Consider the following 23,210-nt stretch of genomic DNA (forward strand, 5'->3'; position numbering starts at 1 on the left):
CGATATATCGTTTCAGCATCGTCATCGCGATGTGCGCATGCGCAATAGTCACATCGCAGGACGTGCGATGTCTCTTTTTTTTTTTTATTAGGACGTGCAATGTCAAGTAAGTTAAGGCAAATTAACTCAAACACGTCATGCTACAACTTTTTTGCTGCTTGATACAAAAGGAAAACTCGCACGGTTCTCATTTTCCATGACTAATCTACAAGAGAAGTCTGTTTGATATAACATAATTTAGTCCGATTTAAGGGTTTGTTGTAAGAGTAGCGTATGTTACCTTTCCAGCTTTCGCGGCTCCGAACTGTAGCTGGGAAGCCTCTGGTGTTGTGCTAGCCTATTTTAGCTTAGCCTGGCTCGTAGCTGGTAACAAGCTTTTTACTAAGAGTCCGGACCAACTAGAACTGTGACGTTCTAAGCTCCTTTCCCGCTAACTATGGTAACTTTACTCACTCTGGCTGCGGCTAAAAACACACTCACTTCCTACTACGTCACCCGCGCAGGTTACCCACAAGGCCACCTTCTTAAAGGGGCAAGGCTTAATAGAGCTATTCACGTCATTTGGTGAAAATTCCTGTATTTTTTCTTATGCGATATATATCGCAGAAAAAAAAAATATTGCAATGTCAGTTTTTTCCAATATCGTGCAGCCCTACTTCCCAGTCAAATACAGTGAATTAACCATGACTATTCAATACTGTTGAGACGGACAAGTTGTTTAGAAACGCAATCAGCTGTTCGCAGCCACTGTTGCCCGGGATCTGAGGACCTCCAATATGGCCGCCAGCGTTTGTTTTACATCACCTAAAAGCCCTATTGATTTTTTCTTTATAATGGTCATTGCTTGCCTTATGATGATCACCGACTGGAGGTAATAGTTCCAGTATAATTAACAGGAGTGAAAGTACTATGGCTGCAGTTTTTGTTGGATCCGCATGGAAGAGAACATGAGTAGGTGGCTTTTGGATTGACCTAATGCCATCTATCTTGATACAGTATTTCTCACCCTTCAAAGAAGTTTAAGGTTGAGCAGATGAAGAGGAAATATTACCTGCACAAGATGGAAAACACTATCATTAACCTTCACACTGGGAAAAAAGGCCTTGGAATTCAACAGACCCAGCTGTTGAGAATCTTCTCAACTCTTCCTCTGGAAAGGAAACATGGGTAAAACTACAGTATGGTTATTGATGGTTACTTATTGGTTATTAAGTGACTCATTGTTGGCAGAGAATAGTTTATGTTCCAGTAAGATGGCTGGAATGTATTGAAGGGCACAGCTAAGAAGGTGAGATGGGGGAAATAAGCAGTCACGTAAATGCTGAGCAGTTAGGCTGGAGGTTAGAGAAGCAGGACCATCTGGGAAAATGTACGTGGGTAAAAGTGAAAGAGTAACTCTCTCCCCTCCTTCCCTTGCCCTTGAGCAAAGCACTGAACCCCCAGCTGCTCCAGTGGAGCTGCTCAGTGGCCACCAGTAGAAGACTGTGGTTGTACTGGCCAGCTTCCAGTGGCCAACAGTAGAGAAATCAACCCAAGATAAAGGCTAAAATAAAAATTTTAAAGCACATGGCCGTCTTAGATGGCTCGCAAGGACACACAAGGTACTAGAAGATAATTTACTTATCATTGCATCTTGAGTGGAAACTCCAGTAGGGTTGATGTCCAACTGGAAAACATCCTAAAAGAAAGTCTTGGTACGTCAGGTGCTGTGGATCCACAATAAGCTAGACAACATCAATAAATGCAAAGGCAAAGTGTTAAAGCCTCAAGCAGTTGAACTCCTAACAGAGTAAGTGTATTTTCTGGAGTCAGTTAGCTTTACTACAGCCAGAAGAGCAGCTCATCTGTCCGACCTGGAGGGATATATTGCCAGAAGCTGGGCTTCCTGATGCAATGTTTGCCAGGACACAGACCCCTGCCAGGTGCAAATATGCAAATTTGGTTCAAAGAGCTATTGCATGGGAAGCAGTAAAGTAAGAGAGACTAACAGTGAAACTGCTCACCGAAAGCTTAATTAGTGTGCTTGCCGTAGGCAGAGCACACTCTTACTATCTTGCATACTTATTAGTGTGCTTGCCGTAGGCAGAGCACACTCTTATTATCTCACATACTCATTATTATTTTTCCGCCAAAAAGTTTGGCACGCTACTCCTCCTACAGTTTTTACAGTACATACACATGTGAGACATCAAAACGTGCGGCTCATTGAGGAATCGTGTGTTATTACTTTTCTAAGAGATCCCTCATAAGCTCTTTGAGATATTAATGATTAAATGCCAATTTTGCCATTTTAGACGCAATACACACCCATTGTAAAATAATGAGAACCATGTGGACTCAATCACAGGATCACAGAGACAGAAATTTAAGTTTCGTTTTGTCCACCATCTTGTTTCTCCGCTGAGATCGGGAGGCTCCCACACAGTAGCTGAAGTTAACTGAAGCTAAGGTAGAATCAGATCAGTATGGATGTATTTGGCCTATTATTCTGTATATTAAAAGTCGAGTGCAGAGTTTTTTACCAGCTGGCTTGATGCATTTGGGACAGAGGGACCGCGCCGATGAGATCGGGAGGTACGTTAGCACACAGTAGCTGAAGCTAACTAGCAAGCAACAGTAGCAACAGTAGCAAGAGCTTACTAGGCTATAAAAATGAAATGGTCGAGCTCATTCATGTCAGTGCTTCGACACAGCCAGCAGATGGCGACAGAGACCATGAGTTCCCCACATGGGCTGGCTTGATGCATGTGGGACAGACGGACCGCGCCGCGGAGATCGGGAGGTACGTTAGCTGGTTTTTCACACACAGTAGCTGAAGCTAACTGAAGCTAAGGTACACACACAGAGTATGGTGGTTTCGGCTTGACGGCCGACGCTTAACGGAGCTTCTCACGAGCTCTAGTTTTTAAGCTAGAGCGGATTATTATATATATATATGATATTTTATTATCGGAAACTAGACATCCAGATGAATACGTAGGTACCAGCCATGTTATGCTAGCTCGCTGGGAAGCGGGCGTAAGATAGCTCCAAAGTCGGCGAAGTTTTTGACAAAGGTAAATGGGCATGACTATTTTCAAACGGGTCCCTTGACCTCTCACATCAAGATATCTGAATGAAATTGGGCTCATTAGAACCGCAAGAGTCTTAGCTTTACAGCCATATCTGACATATGTCAGCTACATAGGGTATATGAGCTCCAGGGTACTAAAGACACAGTGTTCTGCATGCAGTGAAAAGATGTTATTCTCGCCTTTTTTTCTTTCCCTATTTCTGCACACTGTGGTACCTAAACAGTCATGGAATTGTAGAAATTGGGTATGGCTGCAAAGCTGAGACTCTTGTGGATCCAAAGAACCCAATTGCATTCATGTGTAATGAAATATGGCCTCATAGTAACCTTTTCAATGTGATGACGGCATTTTTTAAAACTTGACCTTACTGTATAAAATGACCTATTGTGAGCTCTAGGATTGTGGTGCATTTAGGGTCCTTGGAAAGCTGGGAATCTGTAGTTTCGATTGCAATGCTGCACGGCTCAGCAAAACTAGTGAACGCCAAGTCTAAGGGCAGGGGCATTGCAAGGGCGGCAAGCACACTTTAAATTTTCATTAGAAAATTTAGCCTTTTCTAGTTACTCTTATTCTTCTTATGGACAAAAGTTGTGTATGCTACTCCTCCTACAGTTTTTACAGTACATAGACATATTAGACATCAAAATGTGCGGCTCATTGAGGAATCGTGTGCTATTACTTTTCTAAGAGATCCATCATAAGCTCTTTGAGATATGAATGATTAAATGGCATTTTTAGACGCAATACACACCCATTGTAAAAGGATGAGAACCTGAGAACCGTGTGGACTCAATCACAGGATCACAGAGCCAGAAATTGAAGTTTGGTTTTGTCCTTGTTTGTCCGCGGAGATCGGGAGACTCCCACACAGTAGCTGAAGCTAAGGTAGAATCAGATCAGTATGGATGTATTTGGACTTTTATTCTGTATATTAAAAGTCTAGTGCAGAGTTTTTAATGGCTGGCTTGATGCATTTGGGACAGACGGACCGCGCCGCGGAGATCGGGAGGTACGTCTGGTTTCTCACACACAGTAGCTGAATCTAACTGAAGCTAAGGTACACACACAGAGTATGGTGGTTTCTGCGCGTCGGCCGACGCTTAACGGAGCTTCTCACGAGCTCAGTTTTTAAGCTAGAGCGGAGCTTTTTTTATTAACGGAAACTAGACATCCAGACGAATACGTAGGTACCAGCCATGTTATGTAACATAGCTCCAAAGTCAGCGAAGTTTTTGACAAAGGTAAATGGGCATGACTATTTTCAAATGGGTCCCTTGACCTCTCACATCAAGATATCTGAATTAAATTGGGCTCATTAGAACCGCAAGAGTCTTAGCTTTACAGCCATATCTGACATATGTCAGCTACATAGGGTATATGAGCTCCAGGGTACTAAAGACACAGTGTTCTGCATGCAGTGAAAAGATGTTATTCTCGCCTTTTTTTCTTTCCCTATTTCTGCACGCTGTGGTACCTAAACAGTCATGGAATTGTAGAAATTGGGTATGGCTACAAAGCTGAGACTCTTGTGAATCCAAAGAGCCCAATTGCATTCATGTGTGATTAAATATGGCCTCATAGTAACCATTTCAATGTGATGACAGCATTTTTTAAAACTTGACCTTACTGTATAAAATGACATGAAATTAAATGGTCGAGCTCATTCATGTCAGTGCTTCGACACAGCCAGCAGATGGCGACAGAGACCATGAGTTCCCCACATGGGCTTTCTGTCAGCCTCGGCGCCGACTTTGTGATGCGTCTAGGGTCCTTGGAAAGCTGGGAATCTGTAGTTTCATTTGATACCAAACATGTTGCTGTGCAGTGATGAGAAAAGTTTCCCAGTGCCTATGAACGCAACTGGCTCTGTTTACTGAGTCTAGTCTGTCAAAATGCTAACAATTGCAATGCTGCACCGCTTAGCAAAGCTAGTGAACGCCAAGTCTAAGGGCAGGGGCATTGCAAGGGCGGCAAGCACACTTAAATTTTCTTTAGAAAATTTAGCCTTTTCTAGTTTGCCATGTTAAAATAGTGACAAAAACACTGTAATCTCTGGAAACAAGCAGAGGCACCAATGGAGCCATTGCACACGGCATTGTCATGGGACGCCGAGGCTTATCATGTGTTTTACTGTCTGAGTCGGTGTTACTTAACAGCTCATGTAATGAGGCTAGGCTTGTTTTTTGTTTTTCTTGTTTTTTTCGCCAATTCAACACCTTCACTGAACAACCTTTATAGCAGCAGCGTTAATGATTTCACCATACTGTGCTTTAAAAACAAAAGTACAGTAATCAAATTGGTTGTTAGCCTTAAAAGAATAATTATTTTTTTGGTAGATTGTCCTGTTTGTCAGCTTTGTTGTGAAGTGATGAGAACATAGACACCATGTGTCACCGGTAGATCATTGGTTCAACACTTTATCATACACTTGTTGAGTGATAGTAGGCCGTTAGCATTATCTCAAAATTGAGAAAATGAGAGCTTTTGGCAGCTGTAAAGCTAAATGGTAAGAATGTTTTAATGATATACGGCTAAGTCTGGCAACTTTGTGTAGGATATTTGTAAAATTTACATGAAATATGATTGAAAAATAAGGTGCTGTTTTGAAGCAAGTGAAGGTGGTGGGAGATGGAATACATGGTTGCTCATCTGAAATAGTTCCAAAAATAAACCTGGCTACATCAGCTATATTGAGTTAATGATGTTTATTTTTTTTAAATGTATGAATCTATGGGCCATATAATAAATAAACACCAACTTTTTATTACTAAAAAGTCAGTCTTGTTACTTTGGATAATGCTAGTGGCCTGCTATCACTCAACATTGTGTATGCTAAAGCATTAGCATGGAACGCTAGAACCAACAATCTACCAGGGACACAGATGATTTTGGTGACTGCGTGCTCATCACATGATTTCACAAAACTTGATGTATTCCATTAACTAATAGTGTAGTTGAGCATCTTCTTCATTGTTACCATTGTGTTGTTAACCTGGTTTGTACAGGTCATGACCCAGTCCTTGAACTTTCTCAAGGGACCTTATTTTGTCTCAGGTGTTTTCGCAGCTCTGGCTATTCTTCCAAGAACATAAGTGGTACAGTAAATGCTGCTTGGCTTCACTGAGAGCCAGTGCTGGCAGACTGGAAATGGCAGGCAGGCAGCCTCTGGCTACGCTGCAGTCTTCTCCTGAAGGAGTGTATGACCCGGCGTACACAACCCAAACCACGACCCTCTGCTAAACATAGAGAACCTCAGACCAGACGGCACATGAGTGGAAACTAGAGCGCATTCGTGTTGGAGATTAAGAGGGACACTACGCAAACAGGGGTGGGAGTGACGAACAAAACCACTACTACCACCGCTGTGTTTTGGAAAGATTTTTTTTCCCTCCCACCTCCGGTCAGTCCAACAGAAGTCTGGCAGCAGGGGGTCATTACTTAATAGAGTATAACTCAATTGGGATAGACAAAAACAGAGACAACACCAACCTTGACTGCACTGTCTGCAAACACTGTTTTCATAATAGGCTTTTAAATGATTACATTAATCTGCCTAAGTAAAGTTTAGGTAGTCTTTTCACCTCAGTAATAACAGTCATTTTTAGGTTGAATTTAACATTTAGGTTTTATTGCCATACCTCAGTGACGTGCAAAGAGCAGAACACTGTGAGGAGGATCAATCTCTAACAAAGTGAGAGCATTATCATTAGACTCCCCCTCTACCCCAAAAACCATGACTAGTGAAAAACATGTGATTTACTGGCCAAAGGACAGAACACAACAAAGATCATTGGCATGTGTCATTAGTTTTGACTGTGAATTATAACCTAAACTTGTGGTGTCTGCGTGTCTGCATGTGTGTGTGTTGTGTTTCCTCATCATAGGAAAGGAAGGGAAGACAGAAAGGGATGTGGGAGGGAGGGACAGATAGAGTGAGTAAGTTCATCCATCTAATTACATATGCAGCTCATGGCTTCTAACTACCATGAGGCGGTGATGATGATGATGACCGGCAAATGATGTCAGCAGGAGGGCTTAACCTTACTTATATAGCTTTTCAACCCCAACTAACTTCACAACCAAGCAAAGCAAGTGCAGACACACCGCAGCACCTTCAAGAGAGCAGAGTATCCTCTTTATAAGAGCGGTACCCGCTACAGAAGACTACCAGAACATATGACTGAGGAAGTGAGGAAGTTTTGATTTTTTTGTCAACTCCATACTGGATTGGTAATAATCACAAGCCAGGAACTCTGATATAGGTGAGTACATTTTGTAAAATAGTGAAGAACAGTTTGACTTGTATCCTATTGATTGTGTGTCATGGCCTTTCTGACAAAGATTTAACCTGTGAGGACTAGTGTATTGTTCCACTCAGGCAAATCAAATGGTGTGGGTTAGACCTGGGCTTGTAGCCTTGTTAAGAGATTTTTTGGCCTTATAAAGTCCGTACAATAAATAATGGGAGACCAGCCCGTCTAAGCCATGTCTGGGCTGGTAGTATTGTAGTAGGCAAGAGAGATGCATAGAGTTCCATCAAGGCCAAAGCCGACTCGAAAGTGACTTGAAGCGGTCCGAGATAGCGCACTAGTTTAAAGCCTAATCAAATCCTAAACCCTGAAGACTGCGCAACAAATGAGAACTGTTCAGCGAGTCAAAACAGCTCAAAACCACTTTCTATCCCCTCTCCATAGTCTAATCCAGTTTTCTGGCAGTGGAGCGCTAACCATAATCAGATCTAATTGAGCGCGGGGACTCGATTGCCTCGGTGGGATCCAAGTGTGACACACCAATGGATTATGTACACCCATCTGGTGACATCTGCTAAAGTCAGCCGGAGACAGACAGACAGGCAGGCAGGCAGATTGCAGGCGCCTTTCCCCCTCTCCTCGTAATGCTGTCGGCTCTCCAGCACTGGAGCTCCACGCTCCGCTAACACACCCTGCAGAGAAAACCGGCCGGTGCCAAATGTCTGTGGAGATAACTCTGACTTTTGCTCACCATCGTTGCTGCACTTTAGTTATTTACACTGACGTAAGATACCTTGTTTATATGTCAGTCTCATCGTCACTCTATGATGTGAGTTGATCGAATGCCAGGTGACAAATCAATGTCTTGTGCTCATTCTGTATCACTGAGCTTAGGTTCAACTGAGAATTTAATTGTGAAATTGTCTAAAATCCTGATACAATTCAGTGAATGTGAATTTGGAATTGATATTCCGACAGTAAACACTACAGGTTTTTCATTGAATTTAAGGAAATATAGCCTAATTACATTCAAGGAAACTCAAATGATTTGTGTTTACCTTTTCTTTCAATTGATCAGTTTATGAACCCTTCACAGTTCACATTCCAATGTGTTGCTTTAAATTTATGAAATTGAAATTTGACAAAAATGACAAATCCTGAATTGACCTCAAGATCACTTAAATGCTCACGTTTTTTGTTGCACATCCTTTTCATTTCACTCAACAGAATTATTTTCCACAAATTTAATGTAGTTACAGTTGAGTAGCTACTAGAGATACTACTAGTAGATAGGACAGTTGGTAAGCTTTGTACATTGCCTCGAATGGTCACGGGGTCAGGCTGGGGAGCAAAAACTTCTGAAAATGTGACTGCTGCAGCTTTTACTGTACCGTATGCCTCAAAAGAATGACTATTTGTGGTTGCACAGCGGTGGCGAGCATGTGTTCCTGTGGCTGGGTGTATGTTGTATAATGTGAATGAGAGTAAAACAGGAGGGAGAGAGAGAGCGAAAAGGGGAGTTTGTTTCTTTGGAACCGAGAGCTTCTGTCCATCCCCAGTCCAAAAAAGAGGAGGGTGAATCGTACATTCTTTGGTTTCACCGTTAAAATATGTCACTGCCGAGCAAGGCTAGGGCCACAGGGAAGGAGGGAGGGCCAGAGGTAAGCCAGAGGTTAAGGATGAGAGACAGAGGGGGAGAGAGAGAGAGAGACAGCGAGAAAGAGAGAGAGAGAGAGGAAGGCCACCCCTGAGAGGAGAATGAGCGAGCCTCGTCATGGACTCTTCATCATCCCTCAATCATCATCATCCATCAAGCTGCTCCCTCCCTCTCTCCCACTGCCGGTCTCACTTTTCCTACATTTTACCATACCCCCCCTCTTTTTTCTCAACGCAAACACCACCGCTCCTCTCTGCGACTTATTGCGAGTCGCACAGCTGCAAACTGCCATTGTGCGTCTATTAAATCCCATTCATGAGGGTGAATTTTCAAGCCAGTTACGGCAGCTATCGCTCCCGGGACGGTGTGAGGCCTCGGGAATCGACAGGGTGGCAGAGTCAGGACCACTGATGGAGAAAGGCTAACAGTACGTGCCTTTGTGAGGAGAATTGTTTTCAAAGGGAGGGGCAGGAGAGGGGGGGGATGATGAAGTCGCAAGATTAAAAGCGGACATTTGTTTTGTGTATGTTGTGCTCTGCCAAAACGCAGCAATTTTCTATGAATCTAAAACAGCTTTCCTGGCTCCGACCCCATATACCGCCTGCTGCCAGGAAAAGACTTTTTTACCTGTTTATGTGCAGGTAAAGTAGCTTTCGCAGAGTGGAATCATATGAGATCTTTTTTTCCAGCTGAATGTCAATGTGCTGTGCAAGGCTGGGGGGGGGGGGGGGGGGGGGACTGTGACAGCAAGACAACAACAGGTAGACTTAATACTGATCCCCTGAGACTCCTTTTGTTCTTTTGCATCTGGAGATCTGACATAACATTGGACTTTCTCTGCCTGAAACAATTCCAGCCAGAGAAGCTCATAAAATGGAAGGAACCTTACTAATTTGCAGATGACTGGGAAAACTACTCCCACGATTCCCTTGGGAACTAATCTTTTACCGTCAAAATGTTGACTTCTTTATATCCCAAATGATGACTTAGGAGTGAACAATTGATTCTGTTTACTATTAGGCCAACACAACACTAATGAATGAAAAGAGCACTTGAAAGAGATCGCATTCACGTTCATTGCGTCACCACATCCAGACCCCATGTTGGCAGCTGTTGCTGACTGATGCCATTCTTTATAACTAGTAATTTACCTATTTAGCAAATAATGTATCCATTGTGTGTTGTTCAAGTAATACAGTGACCTTTACAGTAAAGCTGCTATTCTGGGCAAATATCAAGGACGCATCAATAGACCACAGTCGCCAAGCCAGAATGTTAGAGAAAATTGAGTAAATTGAAAACACAGTCTGACTCAACTAAGCCAGTTGAGTTAGTGTTGAGTCAGAATACATAGGGATCCCCTGATAAATATCTATATCCGCACTCACAGCCTGGTAAAGCGTATGCTATGCGTATAGGATTTCCCCCCGTAAGAAAATTCGTCATTCCCCTTTAGGGATGTTGGATCGGTTTAAGGAACATTGCCCATTTGAAAACCCTGGAGGCCATCCATAATGTTAGCTAAACATTTGGAAGTGCATGGTGGGCTAATCCTTGGCCTTTCATACGACTCTTTACGCTCAGTGTCTCCAGACTCAGAAGGACGAAAGCTGATGAAGGGTGGGTCAGATTAGCCGCTACAAGCAGACTGATTAAAGTTGCCCCAAAGCAAACCCAGGTCCAGGTTTTAAATATGGCTTTAGTGGCCCTTCTCTCTTGCCTTAGTTAACCTCCACAGATGGGAGCCTTCTCTCTCCTCTAAAGAGCAAACAACAGTAAGTCAGACAAACACTGCGGTAGGAGCGCCATTCCCCTCCACTGCTTTGACTGACATGTGTTGAAATATCAGCAATGTATTCCAGCTGTCATCCCTTACAATTAAAAACAGATCTTAAAAAAAAAAAAAGAAAAATCACCAAAGACACAATGGGCCTTATCTACCAGGCAAGAGACCGAGAAATTTGGAAATCATTTGGAGAAAAATGTTTACATAAGCAGTGTGGCAGTCACATTTTTGGAAATTAGATTTCTGTGTAATTTTATGCATCATTTTTCTATATCTCAGTACCATGTGAATACCATGACTGAATCATTTACCCTATAGCACATTCTGCTAAAGAATAGTGATTGTGTCAGTAGTCTGAGGCTTCAAAGTGCGAAAGCATCTCTTGCTGTTTGATCTAGAGGCAAGAGGAATGTTTCCTATAAAGCCAAACTCATGCATATTTTACATGATTAGATTAGATTAGATGTAGTGATCCCTGTGGGAAACAGTCGTTACAGCAGCAGAGTAATTACAGCAAGAGAGCATATTGAGATAAAAGTGATATACAGGTTAGAAGCAGATGTGCAAATGTGCATCATGAACAGTTCACGTTATCTGGCGTACAGATGGTAGGATGTGTTGGAATGTGCGTAGACATGAAAATGCACATCATATTTACGGATGGAAGTAGCATATATACAGAAATGTGTCCAGAAATATGTAATAGCACGTGTGCAGAGATATGGCAGCTGTTGTAGATTCTGGGTAGAATGATAACCTGCAGACTCTTGGCCCTCCATGGCACATGGTTGAGAACCACTGGCTTAGATTGATGTAAAGGCTTGGTGTGTGAGTGCTAGAGCCAGTAATGATGAGTATTACACAGTCGTCTATCACGAGAGATCCAGGAACCAGCAGATGAGAGTTGCTGTCATAATATTACGACTGGAGAGTGCAGTTCCCATGTTCCTGTCTGGTCTCATGAAATTGTGTGAAATGAGCTCGATGTCTTAAAATGCAAATACGGTTCTCTATGAAAGAAGAGTGAGAGAAATACGTTCCCCCAGCAGGAAAGGATTAGGTGGAGGAGACACGACTAGAAGCAGGAAGTAGTTTGACATTGACATAGCGAGGTGGAAAGTAAGGGTGTGGAGGTCGATGGGTGGATGGGCGAAGACATTCATCTTCAACTCCGACGACCTGGGTTCAATTCCCAACTCGTGAATTAACCATGACCAATGCCTTTCCCTAACCTTAACCGAAGTTAAGGCGAACACATGAAAATGGCGTGTCCAATTAATGCAATTGTCACATCATCCTTTTGTAGTGGAGTAATGTATCTTCACATTATTTGTGTCCATGAGTCTGTGAGTTCGGCATTGTGTCTGTTCATGTCCGTGAGTTCAGCATCATGGCCAGAGGACGAAAGTACCTATGTACCAGTCCAGGTACCTGACTCTTCTCCGTGTCGGTGGCCCATTGGGGGTGGGGGGGGGGGGGGGGCAGCATGGAGCAGGTCTGCAGTGGGTGTATAAAGGCCAGCGATGGCCCAGAGTCACTGCTCTGACCCCCACCTCTACCGCCTGTCACTGCACATCAGATAACGTGACGCACTATGAGCCCCCAAACGGAAAATACCTCCGGTCCAAATACTATGATAAAAAGTACACGTCCGACCGACATTATTAATCAAAATGGAGAAATCTGTAGCTCTCAAACTCCCAAACACTGTTTTGTTAACAAACTCTTGTGCTTTCTACCCAAACAGTTTATCACTTTTCTCTAAATTGCCGGTTTGGGGTGTAAAGAATGCTATGAATTTCCCTCAAGCATTTCGTTGGGGTGTCAGCGGTGGAAGAAGTTGGAGGGGTGAGGGGGTGGGGTGGGGTGGGAAATGCACAACCCCCCATCCCCCCCACCCCATTAGAGAACATACACACACAGAGAGAGACAACACACACACCTCTCCCATATATCCTGCTCTAATCTCAGGGTAACTTGCTGTGGAGTGCTGCTTGGGCGCCACCTTCTTGCCACCACTGGCCATTCTTTCAACTCCCCCCCCTGCCTCCACCCCTTCTGTCTTTTGCTATCTCACTCCTTACACCAGCACACACACACCCCACACACACACACACACAAACAGGAGTTGACTCCACATTAGGGGGCAGAGGCATCATCGGGGCCCTGCCTCTCCCATAATAAGTCCTCCCCTTCCTTGCCTCTGACCTGCACAGCTAGACAGGCAGCATGCAGCAAACTTTCCCATCAGTGCTAGTAGTCCAACCTCAGCCTCAGCCTCAGCCGGTCCCACCGCTGCCCTGCCTCTGTTATAACAGACTCCAGGTCAGCTTCCCACTCCACAGTTACTAGAGGATACCTGGAGGGACTGCTGGTCCTGGTTGCTGGACTTCTCTAAGACTTTTAGCTCACTATCAGAGGAAAAAGGGTGTTGAGAAAAAAAGTGAGTGGACTGACGACAAGGACCTTCTGGATGTCTCTTCTGTGGGGATTTTTTCAAATTCCCCCTGCTTTAACGAGGGTATAATCACCTGGATTGACCTAGACATTTTTGTTTGTTTGTGTTTTTTTTCAGACTGGAAACTTTGAGATAGTTTTCTGTCTTTTGGAGAATCTGAGGACATCAGTGACAATACTTTTTTTTTTTTTTTTTGCGGGACGGACACTGCTTTGGGAAAGTAAGTTCCCACTCTCTTCTTCTCTTTGGCTTGTTTTATTTCAGCTTTGTTGTGGCAAATTGGGCTCGGTGGAATTTGTGTTTTGCTCTCAAACATGCTGGACTGGTTTCAGTTCAATAAGGGCTGTAGTCATCCAGTCTGTGCTGGCATTGCTGCCTCTGTCTGCAGGGGAATAGTATGAAGGAGGGTATGCTAATCGTTTCAACTGGGCTCAAATAAATACTTACACAGTCTGTTGGCACTTATTAGCCTGAAATAACGTTTACTTTTAAAGGAATACAAAATATATATATCCTGAATGCAATGTATTTTCTTTCAGAAGTGCATTTGAGTCAAAGTTGTTCATGTATTTGTGTGTTTCTTTACAGAAATCTATTTCCAAGATGTTCTGCTCTAGAAGAGTACTACAACAGTGGTGCTTTGCTCTGTTCTTACTGTGCTCTCCAGTGCCACACTATGGGAGACCAATTGATGCCCTGAGCAACAGAATGTAAGTCTTTCTTTTTTTTTGCATGCTTTTGAACAATTACCTTTTATTCCATTTTAATTCCATCAGTCCGTGCTCCTCAGTATAAAGCCCGGGAAAGCTGAAAAACGTTGAGGGTGGAAATAATTACTTTTGGAAATCTTTCAGACGTTAAAGAAAAAGTTTTTCTGCATCATCTTTTTTTCCATTATTTGCTATTTCGATTTATTTATTTACACGTTGTCCTGCTTGGCGGGCAAGTAAACGCGTCGGCTGGAAAATGTGTTCATTTGTGAAACGTGCTGGCAGCTGTTTAGATAGTCTTCGCCCACCTGCGTGTTTGCCTAAGGAGAAAGGGGGGAGAAACCGTCCGTGCGATAAAGTACGAGCAACTCTGGAACCCTTTTACCTCCTTCCTCCCTCCTTCTACTTTCCCCCCAGTTCCCAAGCAGAGATGTTCACAGCTCCTCTTTAACTTCCAGCCCCCCCTTCCCTCCTGACACCCCCAGGGCTCAGTCTGACGGGGGTTTCAGACCACCGGCTAAACACAGAAATGCTCTTGTTTGTTACCCCCTTCACACCTTCCCCGCCATGCCAGCTTTGTAATCCACTCTGTTGGGCTGCCTGCTGGTGTCCATCCGGGATAAAGACGAGTCTTAGAGGGGGGAAATGAATAATGCTGATGTATGGCTAGGCGGTGTACCAAGCAAAACCTGCTGCTCCTGGTGAAGTATATTATGCCTAGCAGAGTAAATGTTCTTTCAAGTTCTGAAGCCAGAATGCAAAACACGCATTGAGAGCTTTTCCCTTTGGAAAGATAATATCCCTGAAATGGTTTTTGGTGTGTCTTCGCTGCCAGTGGTGCACTTTGGGTGAATCAGTTTTTAATGAAGCAGCAGAGTCATTATGACAGGATGTGGGAAGAAGCTCTAAAGACGGTCAATATTTTGGACCAGCAGGACATATCCATAACATTGACACAATCTGTAAGGCTTTGTTCTCCCTGTGCTAATATCACGTCCCTAAATGATTTTCAGCCCAAGATGTTTGGCCCCTCTAACCGAATCAGTATTGAGACTCAGGAGGAGAGATCACATCTGAAATGCATTTGGTGGGCGGCAGTGTATGTTTTGAACCTGGTTCCTGAGGAAGAGTGAGGGAGCCTTTAAAGTTATTAAAACCGTGTGTCATCCCGGGCCAGGCAGGTTTACATGGACACACAGAGAACGGAGCGTTAACGGGCTCCAGGCGCGGTACCCGAGACAGCATGCCTCTCGTTCTCCGTGCAGCGTGTGGGGCCTGTTATGCTTATGTCAGGGGAAATGGAGGTACACCCGTTGTGTGATATGCACTTAATAGGATTTCAGGACCGAGTTAATGCCACCTGAGTGGAAAGGAAAACATTGGCGTGATGAAAACGGTGTGGTAAGATCACACGATTGGCTGACACGCTGCAGCGGGTGAAAGCTCACGTTCGGAGGTCACTGGTGATAGGGAAAATTTTATTCTGACCTCTGACACTCCATCTCCTGTGGCCTTTAATCAGCAAACAAGGCTATTCATTTTGCCAATGAGTTTATCTAGTTTGTTTTAATTTATGTTTTAGATTTATTTTTCATTTTGACATACCAAGAGATAGATCAAAATCACAAGGATGGAGTTGTTGCGAGTGGTAACCAGAGCTGCTGTGGATATTATTAACCAGTATCAACCAGTAGGGCTATGCTTCATCCCAGTATACATCACACAAAGCGCTGAAAGCCTGGGAATGAGCGAATTCTGAGCAATCGATAGCTCTGGCTCAGAGCCACGGAGCCTCAGGAGGCAAACCGACGTGTCATTTGACTCGGAGCCAGCGCCGGGCTTGAAGTTCAATCAGCCAGCACTGGGAAATGACATGCTGGTGGTTTAGGGTATACACTCTCCTTTCATTCCCAGAGAGAAACAATTAACATCAGGTAGGCCAAGAGAGGGGTGTGTTGGACCGGTGCCACCTCAGGATGTATCAGGGCCATTTTCTTCTCCCCCCCCCACCCCCTGCAATCCTTTCCCTCCTTTCCTCTCTCTAGCTGCTCCTTGGAAAGCGTTTGATGTGAGCTTATTAAAAGGTAAAAACAGAGTGAGATCAGTTTTCAAAGACAGCACACTCCCAGTGTTTTTGCTTTTTTTTTTTTTTTTTTTTTTTTTTTTTAAGGCCAGAGATTTACAGGAAATATCTGTATGCATATAAACAAAGCCACTCTCAAGAGCTTCCTCTGTATGGGAGACAAATTTTGTCCAGGATATTATTTCATTCAGGAGGAGAAAATACACTTCAGCTCGACATGCTTTGGAGGAACAAAAGGAGAGAAACGGAAAACTTATACACCCTGTTGAGCTTAATCTAATGTTAATCATTTTTAAATGGTAAATTCAGCATATTGCTTTTCAGTTTGTGTGCAGCTTCCTTGGGTGATCCATTTCAATTCAAGTGAAACTACAACCACCAAACAAATCATGACAAATATGTATCGAAGCAAAAGTTTGATTTCTACAACACCATGAGCCCTTTTTCTCCCTCTGTAACCATTCAACTGTCAAAACTCCATAAATTAGCCCAGTGTTTTCAAATAGAACTACATACTATATCGTTCTATTTACTACTACAGAACTACATACTTTTGTACTCCAGATTCTAGATATAAAAGTAACCTTGCAAGAGGTAACCTGGGAAAATCCCTGTCCCGACAGCTGAATAGCCATGCTGTGCTCTCAGTAATCAGGCGCAATATCTTCCATTGAAGCCCTTTTGTTTATGTGCTCAGACACTTGAGGCTGAAAACGGTGTTTGGCCGAGGTGTCCGCCAGCGTTTGGTGTGCTGTCGTTCCCATGCGTTGGCGAGCAGCGCTGAGCCATGCCCTCTCCCTCTCTATTTTCCTAAGAATTAAGGCCTGGGTAACAAGACACTCCAGCAAAGCAAAGCATGAATCCTTTGCCGCTCACACATTATCTGAAAAGATAACAGGTTGGGGCACTGCCCTTTCCCATCTGGTCAAAATCAGGACGACAGAAGGAAGACCTGACACAGCGTGATTGGGAGCTGGATCTCTCCTTTTCTATGTTGTGATCTACTGTACTTCTTTCATGCCTTACTCCTATGGTAAAGTCTAGAGTAAACTCTAGATTATTAGTCTCATGTATTTCAAGTTCAGATATTAGAGCGAGTGTAAGTCTTTTTAGCTTTTGGACCACAAGTAGCCTAATTGGCTTGTAGCATTTGTGGTACCAATTTGCACCTATGGGATCTGACTACCATGCATCTGTCAGTTACTGGATATTAATGAAATGTGAAGGGTCAGAGGTTTGCCCAGTGCAACACAAATGCCACGGTGATAGTAAGACGATTTTAATGAACTATCAGAAGGAAAATAGGCATTTTCCAGAAGAGAGGAAAACTCATCTCAACCCTGTTGGCAGGGTGGGATCTTGTGTATCAGTTTAACAACCCTGGAAAAGGCTTAACTCCCGTGGTTCTATGAATCATGTCATGATGATAGCCAGTGATTTCATGGATGCAGGGGCAAATTGTTGGAATACTGCACAATGAGAGCAGTGTTGCTCAACCTTTTCAACTAAAGGAAGGGAGTACGAGAGCACTGAAGATGGATTCCTGATCAAGACAATCCCTCTCTCAAGCATAAAGATATAGGAATGTCTTAAAACATAATAACATAAGGAAAAAGCCCAAAAAAGTCTTACTCTTTGCTGTTATTAAACCTATGCAATCGGTCTCTTTGAAACAGCCGATTCATTTGTTTATTCATACTGACCTCTACTGGTGAAGCAGTGAACACCCAAATTCCACAACAACTGAGTGACTGACCTACCTTGGGTGTACACTATCCAAATAACAACACAAACTGAAAAGGGTTACACATTTAAATGCTTAAATGTAGGAAATGTAAGGATTGATTTTGTGCTTTTCTCAGTGCTAACCCTCCAGCGGTCTGGTCTTGTCTCCTCCTATAGGAAACGCTCTGTGACCCATGCTCAGCTGATGCACGACAAAGGCCGGACGCTGCAGGACTTCAAGCGTCGCATGTGGCTGCAGGAGTTGCTGGACGAGGTCCATACAGCCGAGATCCGGGAGCTTCCCGTCCGGACCGGGGGCAGCAGCGGAGCCGGGGTGGGCCTCCCAGGGGTGGGCATGACCATCAACCTGAGCACCACCGGCAGCACCCTCCACTCTAAACCCCCAGGAGGAACTAAGAACCTCCCTATCAGCTTCCGACTGGAGGAGGAGGAGGGCACCAACCTACCCCAGGAGACCAACAAGTCGCAGACGTACAAAGACGGGGTGCTTAAGGCCTCTGGCAAGAAGAAGAAGAAAGGGAGGTCCGGCAAGAGGCGAGAGGGCGAGAAAAGGAAGCGGCGGGCACGCTCGTTGGGATGGCGGCTGGAAGACGAGCCTGGAAGTGGCTTCCACCTGGAGTGGCGGCCTCTCCTCGGCCTACAGGGGGCGCTTCACTAAAACACTGTCAGCCTCTGACAAAGGTGAGTCTAGGGCCGTTCTCGAAATCCAAGAATGCCAAGTCAGTACCAAGTCAGAATTTCTCAAGAACACGAGCAGAGAAATCTTAACGTTTGAGAAGGACTGTGTACTCGACAACGCATGATCAAATTAGGCTGTGATCACATAGGACACTTTTTGAACATACCTGCGCCTTTTTTTCAGTTATTTTCAATGGTTTGAGCACACATGCCTACTATTGTGGAGGCAGTGGGTTTTGTGGTGCTGCCTTTCACTCCAAGTCGAAGTTGTCTTAGCTTCTCCACACATTGCATCAGTGTGAAAATAGTCCTTGAAATGGCTCTATCTAGGTAAAGTTCTAGATGAGATGATAGAACTGTGGGTGCTCTGTTCTCCCTAAGAGGACGTCATGTACCCACATCCTCTGTTTCAGAATGGACTCCTCATCCTCTTCTTCAAGAGCAAGCAGAGCAATAGCTAACTTTCTCTTGTCCATTTTTATTTTCAACAACATTATCGCCTTTGTTACTTCAGGTTAGTTAGGGAACACTAATTAGCTAGCTTGCAAGTTGTCAAACTTTGTGTTGCAAAGAGGACGCTCCTTGCGCCCTTTGACCTCTTGCTCTCTCTGTTACCAGCGATGCTCACAGCTGAGCTTTGTGTTTGAGAAGGAGAGGAAAGCCTCCTATGTGATCAGGGCCTAAGACACACAGCTGTTTCAACTAGCTCTGTACTATAGACTATAGCGCTGTTTGGATATGATGCGTCAATCTTGCAATGAATCTTGGGGCTTACCATTTGTTCTTGTTGGGCAATTGACGCATCCTCAGTTAGCCTGCAAACTTTATTCCCCCATCCTCTGCGTTCTTTTGTTTTGGAATCTTACTTCAACTGTTAGATAACACATCAAACGCATCATGGAGGACACAAGAACACAGACTGAGAAAGACCCGCTATAGCATTTCCACCATGGCATGTAAACCAGCAGCATTACTGCCCTTCCCTGTCCAAAATTCCAAGTTAAATTGCTTAATGCTAGTATATGGGCGTCCGTGAGGCAGAACAAACATCTTTTGATCAAATTGCCATTTGTAGGAACTCTCAATCACCACATTAAGGAGTATCAGTAATTTATATACACACACACCGCACGCACCCTCTCATTTGCTCTGCAAACGAACACACTCAGATGTATAAACACACTCGAAGCACATATTTCTCAGCTTCCCAGCTCTGTTTCCATCCAGAGAAACCCAGAGTTGTTTGATCTAAAGGCCTGTTTGCTGACTGAGGTGTCTCTTTGGCATAATTGCAAACACATGTCTGAATACGCACCCTCTAAGCCCCTAACCCCACCATCGGCTCATTATATATGGGGGATCATGATGGGCCTGATCAAATACACAAACACACACTCGTACGCATTCAAGTGCATGTGTATATTCCATTTTAGATGCATCCTCTTTGATCTGGCATCTCAAAATCATAATATTACCCATAGTGTTTCTATTATAGGCCCTACATGGTATAAGAACACTGAAAAACTGGAAACAAACCAGTGAAGTAACTTGTTTGTCTCTTTTTCCTTGTCTTTCAGAAACCAACGGACAGTTCAAGTGGACACCTAAATATTCATGTTACAGTCTTCTGTAATAGTGATTGTTTGGAAAGAAATAGGAAAATATTTATTGTCTGTAAATATTCTAAATATAGCAGAATAGTGATAATGATGACAGTAAAAAAAAATATGATAAAACCTTATTTGATGCTCTGTGGGGCAACAGATTTTAATCATTGTGAATCCTTGCTTTTTTTGTTTTCATTCCAATTATAAATGTCAGATTTGCGGTAATTTATTTTGTTTGAATGGTGTATTTATTTTGTAAATGTATCGAGGTGCTGCTGACCTTCTATATTTTTGTACCATAATGCACTTTAGATATATAAATATAAATATATATACCAGTAATTTTGTTAATTGACTTTTTTTTTGTGGTTGATTGAAATGAAGAAAACAATGGTCATCCTTCCGTGTGTTACTTCTCAGTTTGATATTTTTTTTTTTTAGCTCATATGATCTTGTCTCTGTTCAGCCGTCCAGTTCTGTTTCTTTGCTGCTGTTTAGGATGTCTTCGTTTTAACCACACAAACACCCCCACCCCAACCCACCCTCCACCCCCCAACCCACTCTGGGACTTAGTGGGGCCTTTAGCTAGTTTGTACATCACGCTATAGGATGGCTTGTCCTTATTACACAACCCCCACCAGTTGCCTTTGGTGTCCCTGTTTCTTCCATGGCCTGCTCTGCTTCTGAATGCCAAAGTTCACTTTGTACATAAACTGAACACATAACAGCTCGATATTGTTGTTTGGCACTTGCACTGAGATAACACCCTATACTGAATGGATTAAACATTTGACAGTATCCTCCCTGATTGTCCCGTGTCTTTGGTGTCACTTCCTCCTGTTATTACCTTTAAGGAGACAAAGTTTATATTAGTGGTCGTTTTATACCAGGTAACTGGAATTAGTGTCTCCTGCATACACATGAATGGTCTGCTACACATATGCATTTTTTTCAGAAATTAGATTAGATAGTAAATAAGATTTTCCTTGCTATGCCAAACATGTTATACAACAGCAAATATAACCAAATTATTCTCAAGTAGAATACTGTTACTTACTGAGTTTTTACTGAAGTAGAAGTTACTGGTTCAAAAATCAACTTGTGTAAAAGTAAAAAGTAGCTCATGTAAAATGTACCAAGAATAAAAGTTTCTGAGTTACTTTTCTACAAAAGAGAACATTGTTACATAGGATATTTGCCATGCAATGCAAAATACTTATTCATGAATAAGTATTTTGCATTGCATGGCAAAGATCCTATGTAACAATTGCATCTAGATTGATAAAGAATTCGGCTTAGATTCTTTTAATTAAAAAAAAAAAAGTGAAAAAAACAAAGTGCATGAACAAAGTGAAGCCACATTACTCTTCCTTTCAGCCAATTTATAATTGACCATTTTTTTAATGTTAAATGAGATTAATATGCTTATGGAGACAAAATTTGTTGTCTGTAATGGATGCATTTTAACATTGCATGATTATTCAGTCGAAACATACTTTAGTAAAAGTAAAATTACTTTAAATAATACTTTAAAAAAGTAGTACACAAAAAACTGAGTTACAGTAAGCACAGTAAATGTAATTTGTTACTTCCACCACTGAGATTACATTACATGAAACTGTATTGATGCCTGTGGCAAAATTGGGTCGTTGCAGCAGCAAAATTAATACGATAGGATGCAGCATGGACAAAGAGAAAAATAGAATATAAGCACAAAAATAGAATCTACAATACGTGATAAAACAATAAGAAAAACAATTAAAGAAATAAAATAGAATATAGATTTATGTCAGCCTAAAAAGGTGGTAAACTATATTCCACAAATAAAAGGGTAAACTGAGTTGATTGAAACCAGCAACTGTCTTGTTTTGTGGTCAGCTTCTCAGATGTCTAGGCAATAAAATAATAATAGCAATAAAAACAATTAAAGTAATAAAATAAAAACAAATGGGGTCATGTAAACCTATGCAGCCGACAAAACCGTACACATTACATAGACTGAATGAGTAGGAAGAGTATGGATTACTGATGGATTTACTTACAGTTGTTACTTACTCTCTAGGCCAAACTTCAACCCTAACCAGACTCCTACTTTCCCTCTCCGGCTTCAGACAGCAAATCAGCTTTCATTATTCACATGAAACCCTCTGGAAGTCAGTTAAGCAAACTGCATGCATTAGGTTTCATTAGGCTGAGTCATGTTAGTTCAGACACATGCTAGAAACAAGCAGCTAAGAACACACACCCTGTAAGTTTCCACTGACAGCTTCCTGAAGCTAATCAAAAACTAAAACCTGCTTGGACCGACTTCCATTTGGATGCTTCCAACCTAGACTAAACAGTGCAAGTAGCAATCTCTCAGCAGACATTCCTCACTACACAATCTATTATGGAAATCCACCAATTGCTGATATCTAAGATTGAGTGTTTCTGCGTCCCTGCGTCAGTCACATTCTATGTATTCAATAAATATCATAGGTAAAATCCGTTTAAAATGTACATTTACAGTAATACAAATTCATAAATGTATTGCATGTTCACAACATATTTATGGTAGGTGACCACAAATGCCTTCTACAAGAACATTAGTAACACTAATAGTCGTCATTTTCAACAATGGACAGTGTTACCACATTGGTAATAACACTGGATCTCTATTAGTTCATCTCCACAGTAGACAAGATGACTCATCATATCCTTATCATAAACTGTCCCATATCTCAGTATTTTAATATTACATGAACTGGCATAGACTGCATATACTATTTAAAGGGCTAATTGGCAGTAACCCAGCAAGCATTTGACGGACTCCGATGTGCAGGAGGTGACCAAATCCCACACAAAATGTTCATGTTATGATATCACAGCATGGTAAAAATGCATATTAAAACAGCTTTGGAAACTGTGTTGAACTGATATCAGAAAGCAGCTAGGGACGACTACAGATGTCTTCTCAACTTACATGTTGGTATTATATTTACAAATCTTCTATCAACATTGCTGCAAGTCATATCAACATCTATTCAACATCAATTGCCCCCAAGGAAATTGCCCCCATCAGCTGGGAGCTTATTTTTGTATTTCAAGGCCACTGCAGCCGCTATTCTACTGTAACACATACAGCAGGGGGAAAAAAATTACAACTTTCCACTCAATAGAGC

The 23,210-nt window shown here is 42.6% G+C and overlaps 2 protein-coding genes across 2 annotated transcripts in view; both read left to right on the forward strand.

Moving 5' to 3' along the window:
* The window catches only part of c4h11orf98 (chromosome 4 C11orf98 homolog), a 289,475-nt gene that overhangs the window by 250,599 nt on the left and 15,666 nt on the right, over positions 1-23,210 (forward strand). The gene's annotated exons all lie outside the window — the stretch shown is intronic.
* On the forward strand, positions 13,186-20,821 carry pthlha (parathyroid hormone-like hormone a). Its single transcript, XM_071915793.2, has 4 exons — positions 13,186-13,445; positions 13,814-13,935; positions 17,921-18,445; positions 20,020-20,821. The coding sequence occupies exons 2-3, from the start codon at positions 13,829-13,831 to the stop codon at positions 18,420-18,422; spliced, it is 609 nt and encodes a 202-aa protein (XP_071771894.1). The 5' UTR covers positions 13,186-13,445; positions 13,814-13,828; the 3' UTR covers positions 18,423-18,445; positions 20,020-20,821.

This window comes from Centroberyx gerrardi, chromosome 24 (genome assembly GCF_048128805.1).
Source record: "Centroberyx gerrardi isolate f3 chromosome 24, fCenGer3.hap1.cur.20231027, whole genome shotgun sequence".
Taxonomy (NCBI): domain Eukaryota; kingdom Metazoa; phylum Chordata; class Actinopteri; order Beryciformes; family Berycidae; genus Centroberyx; species Centroberyx gerrardi.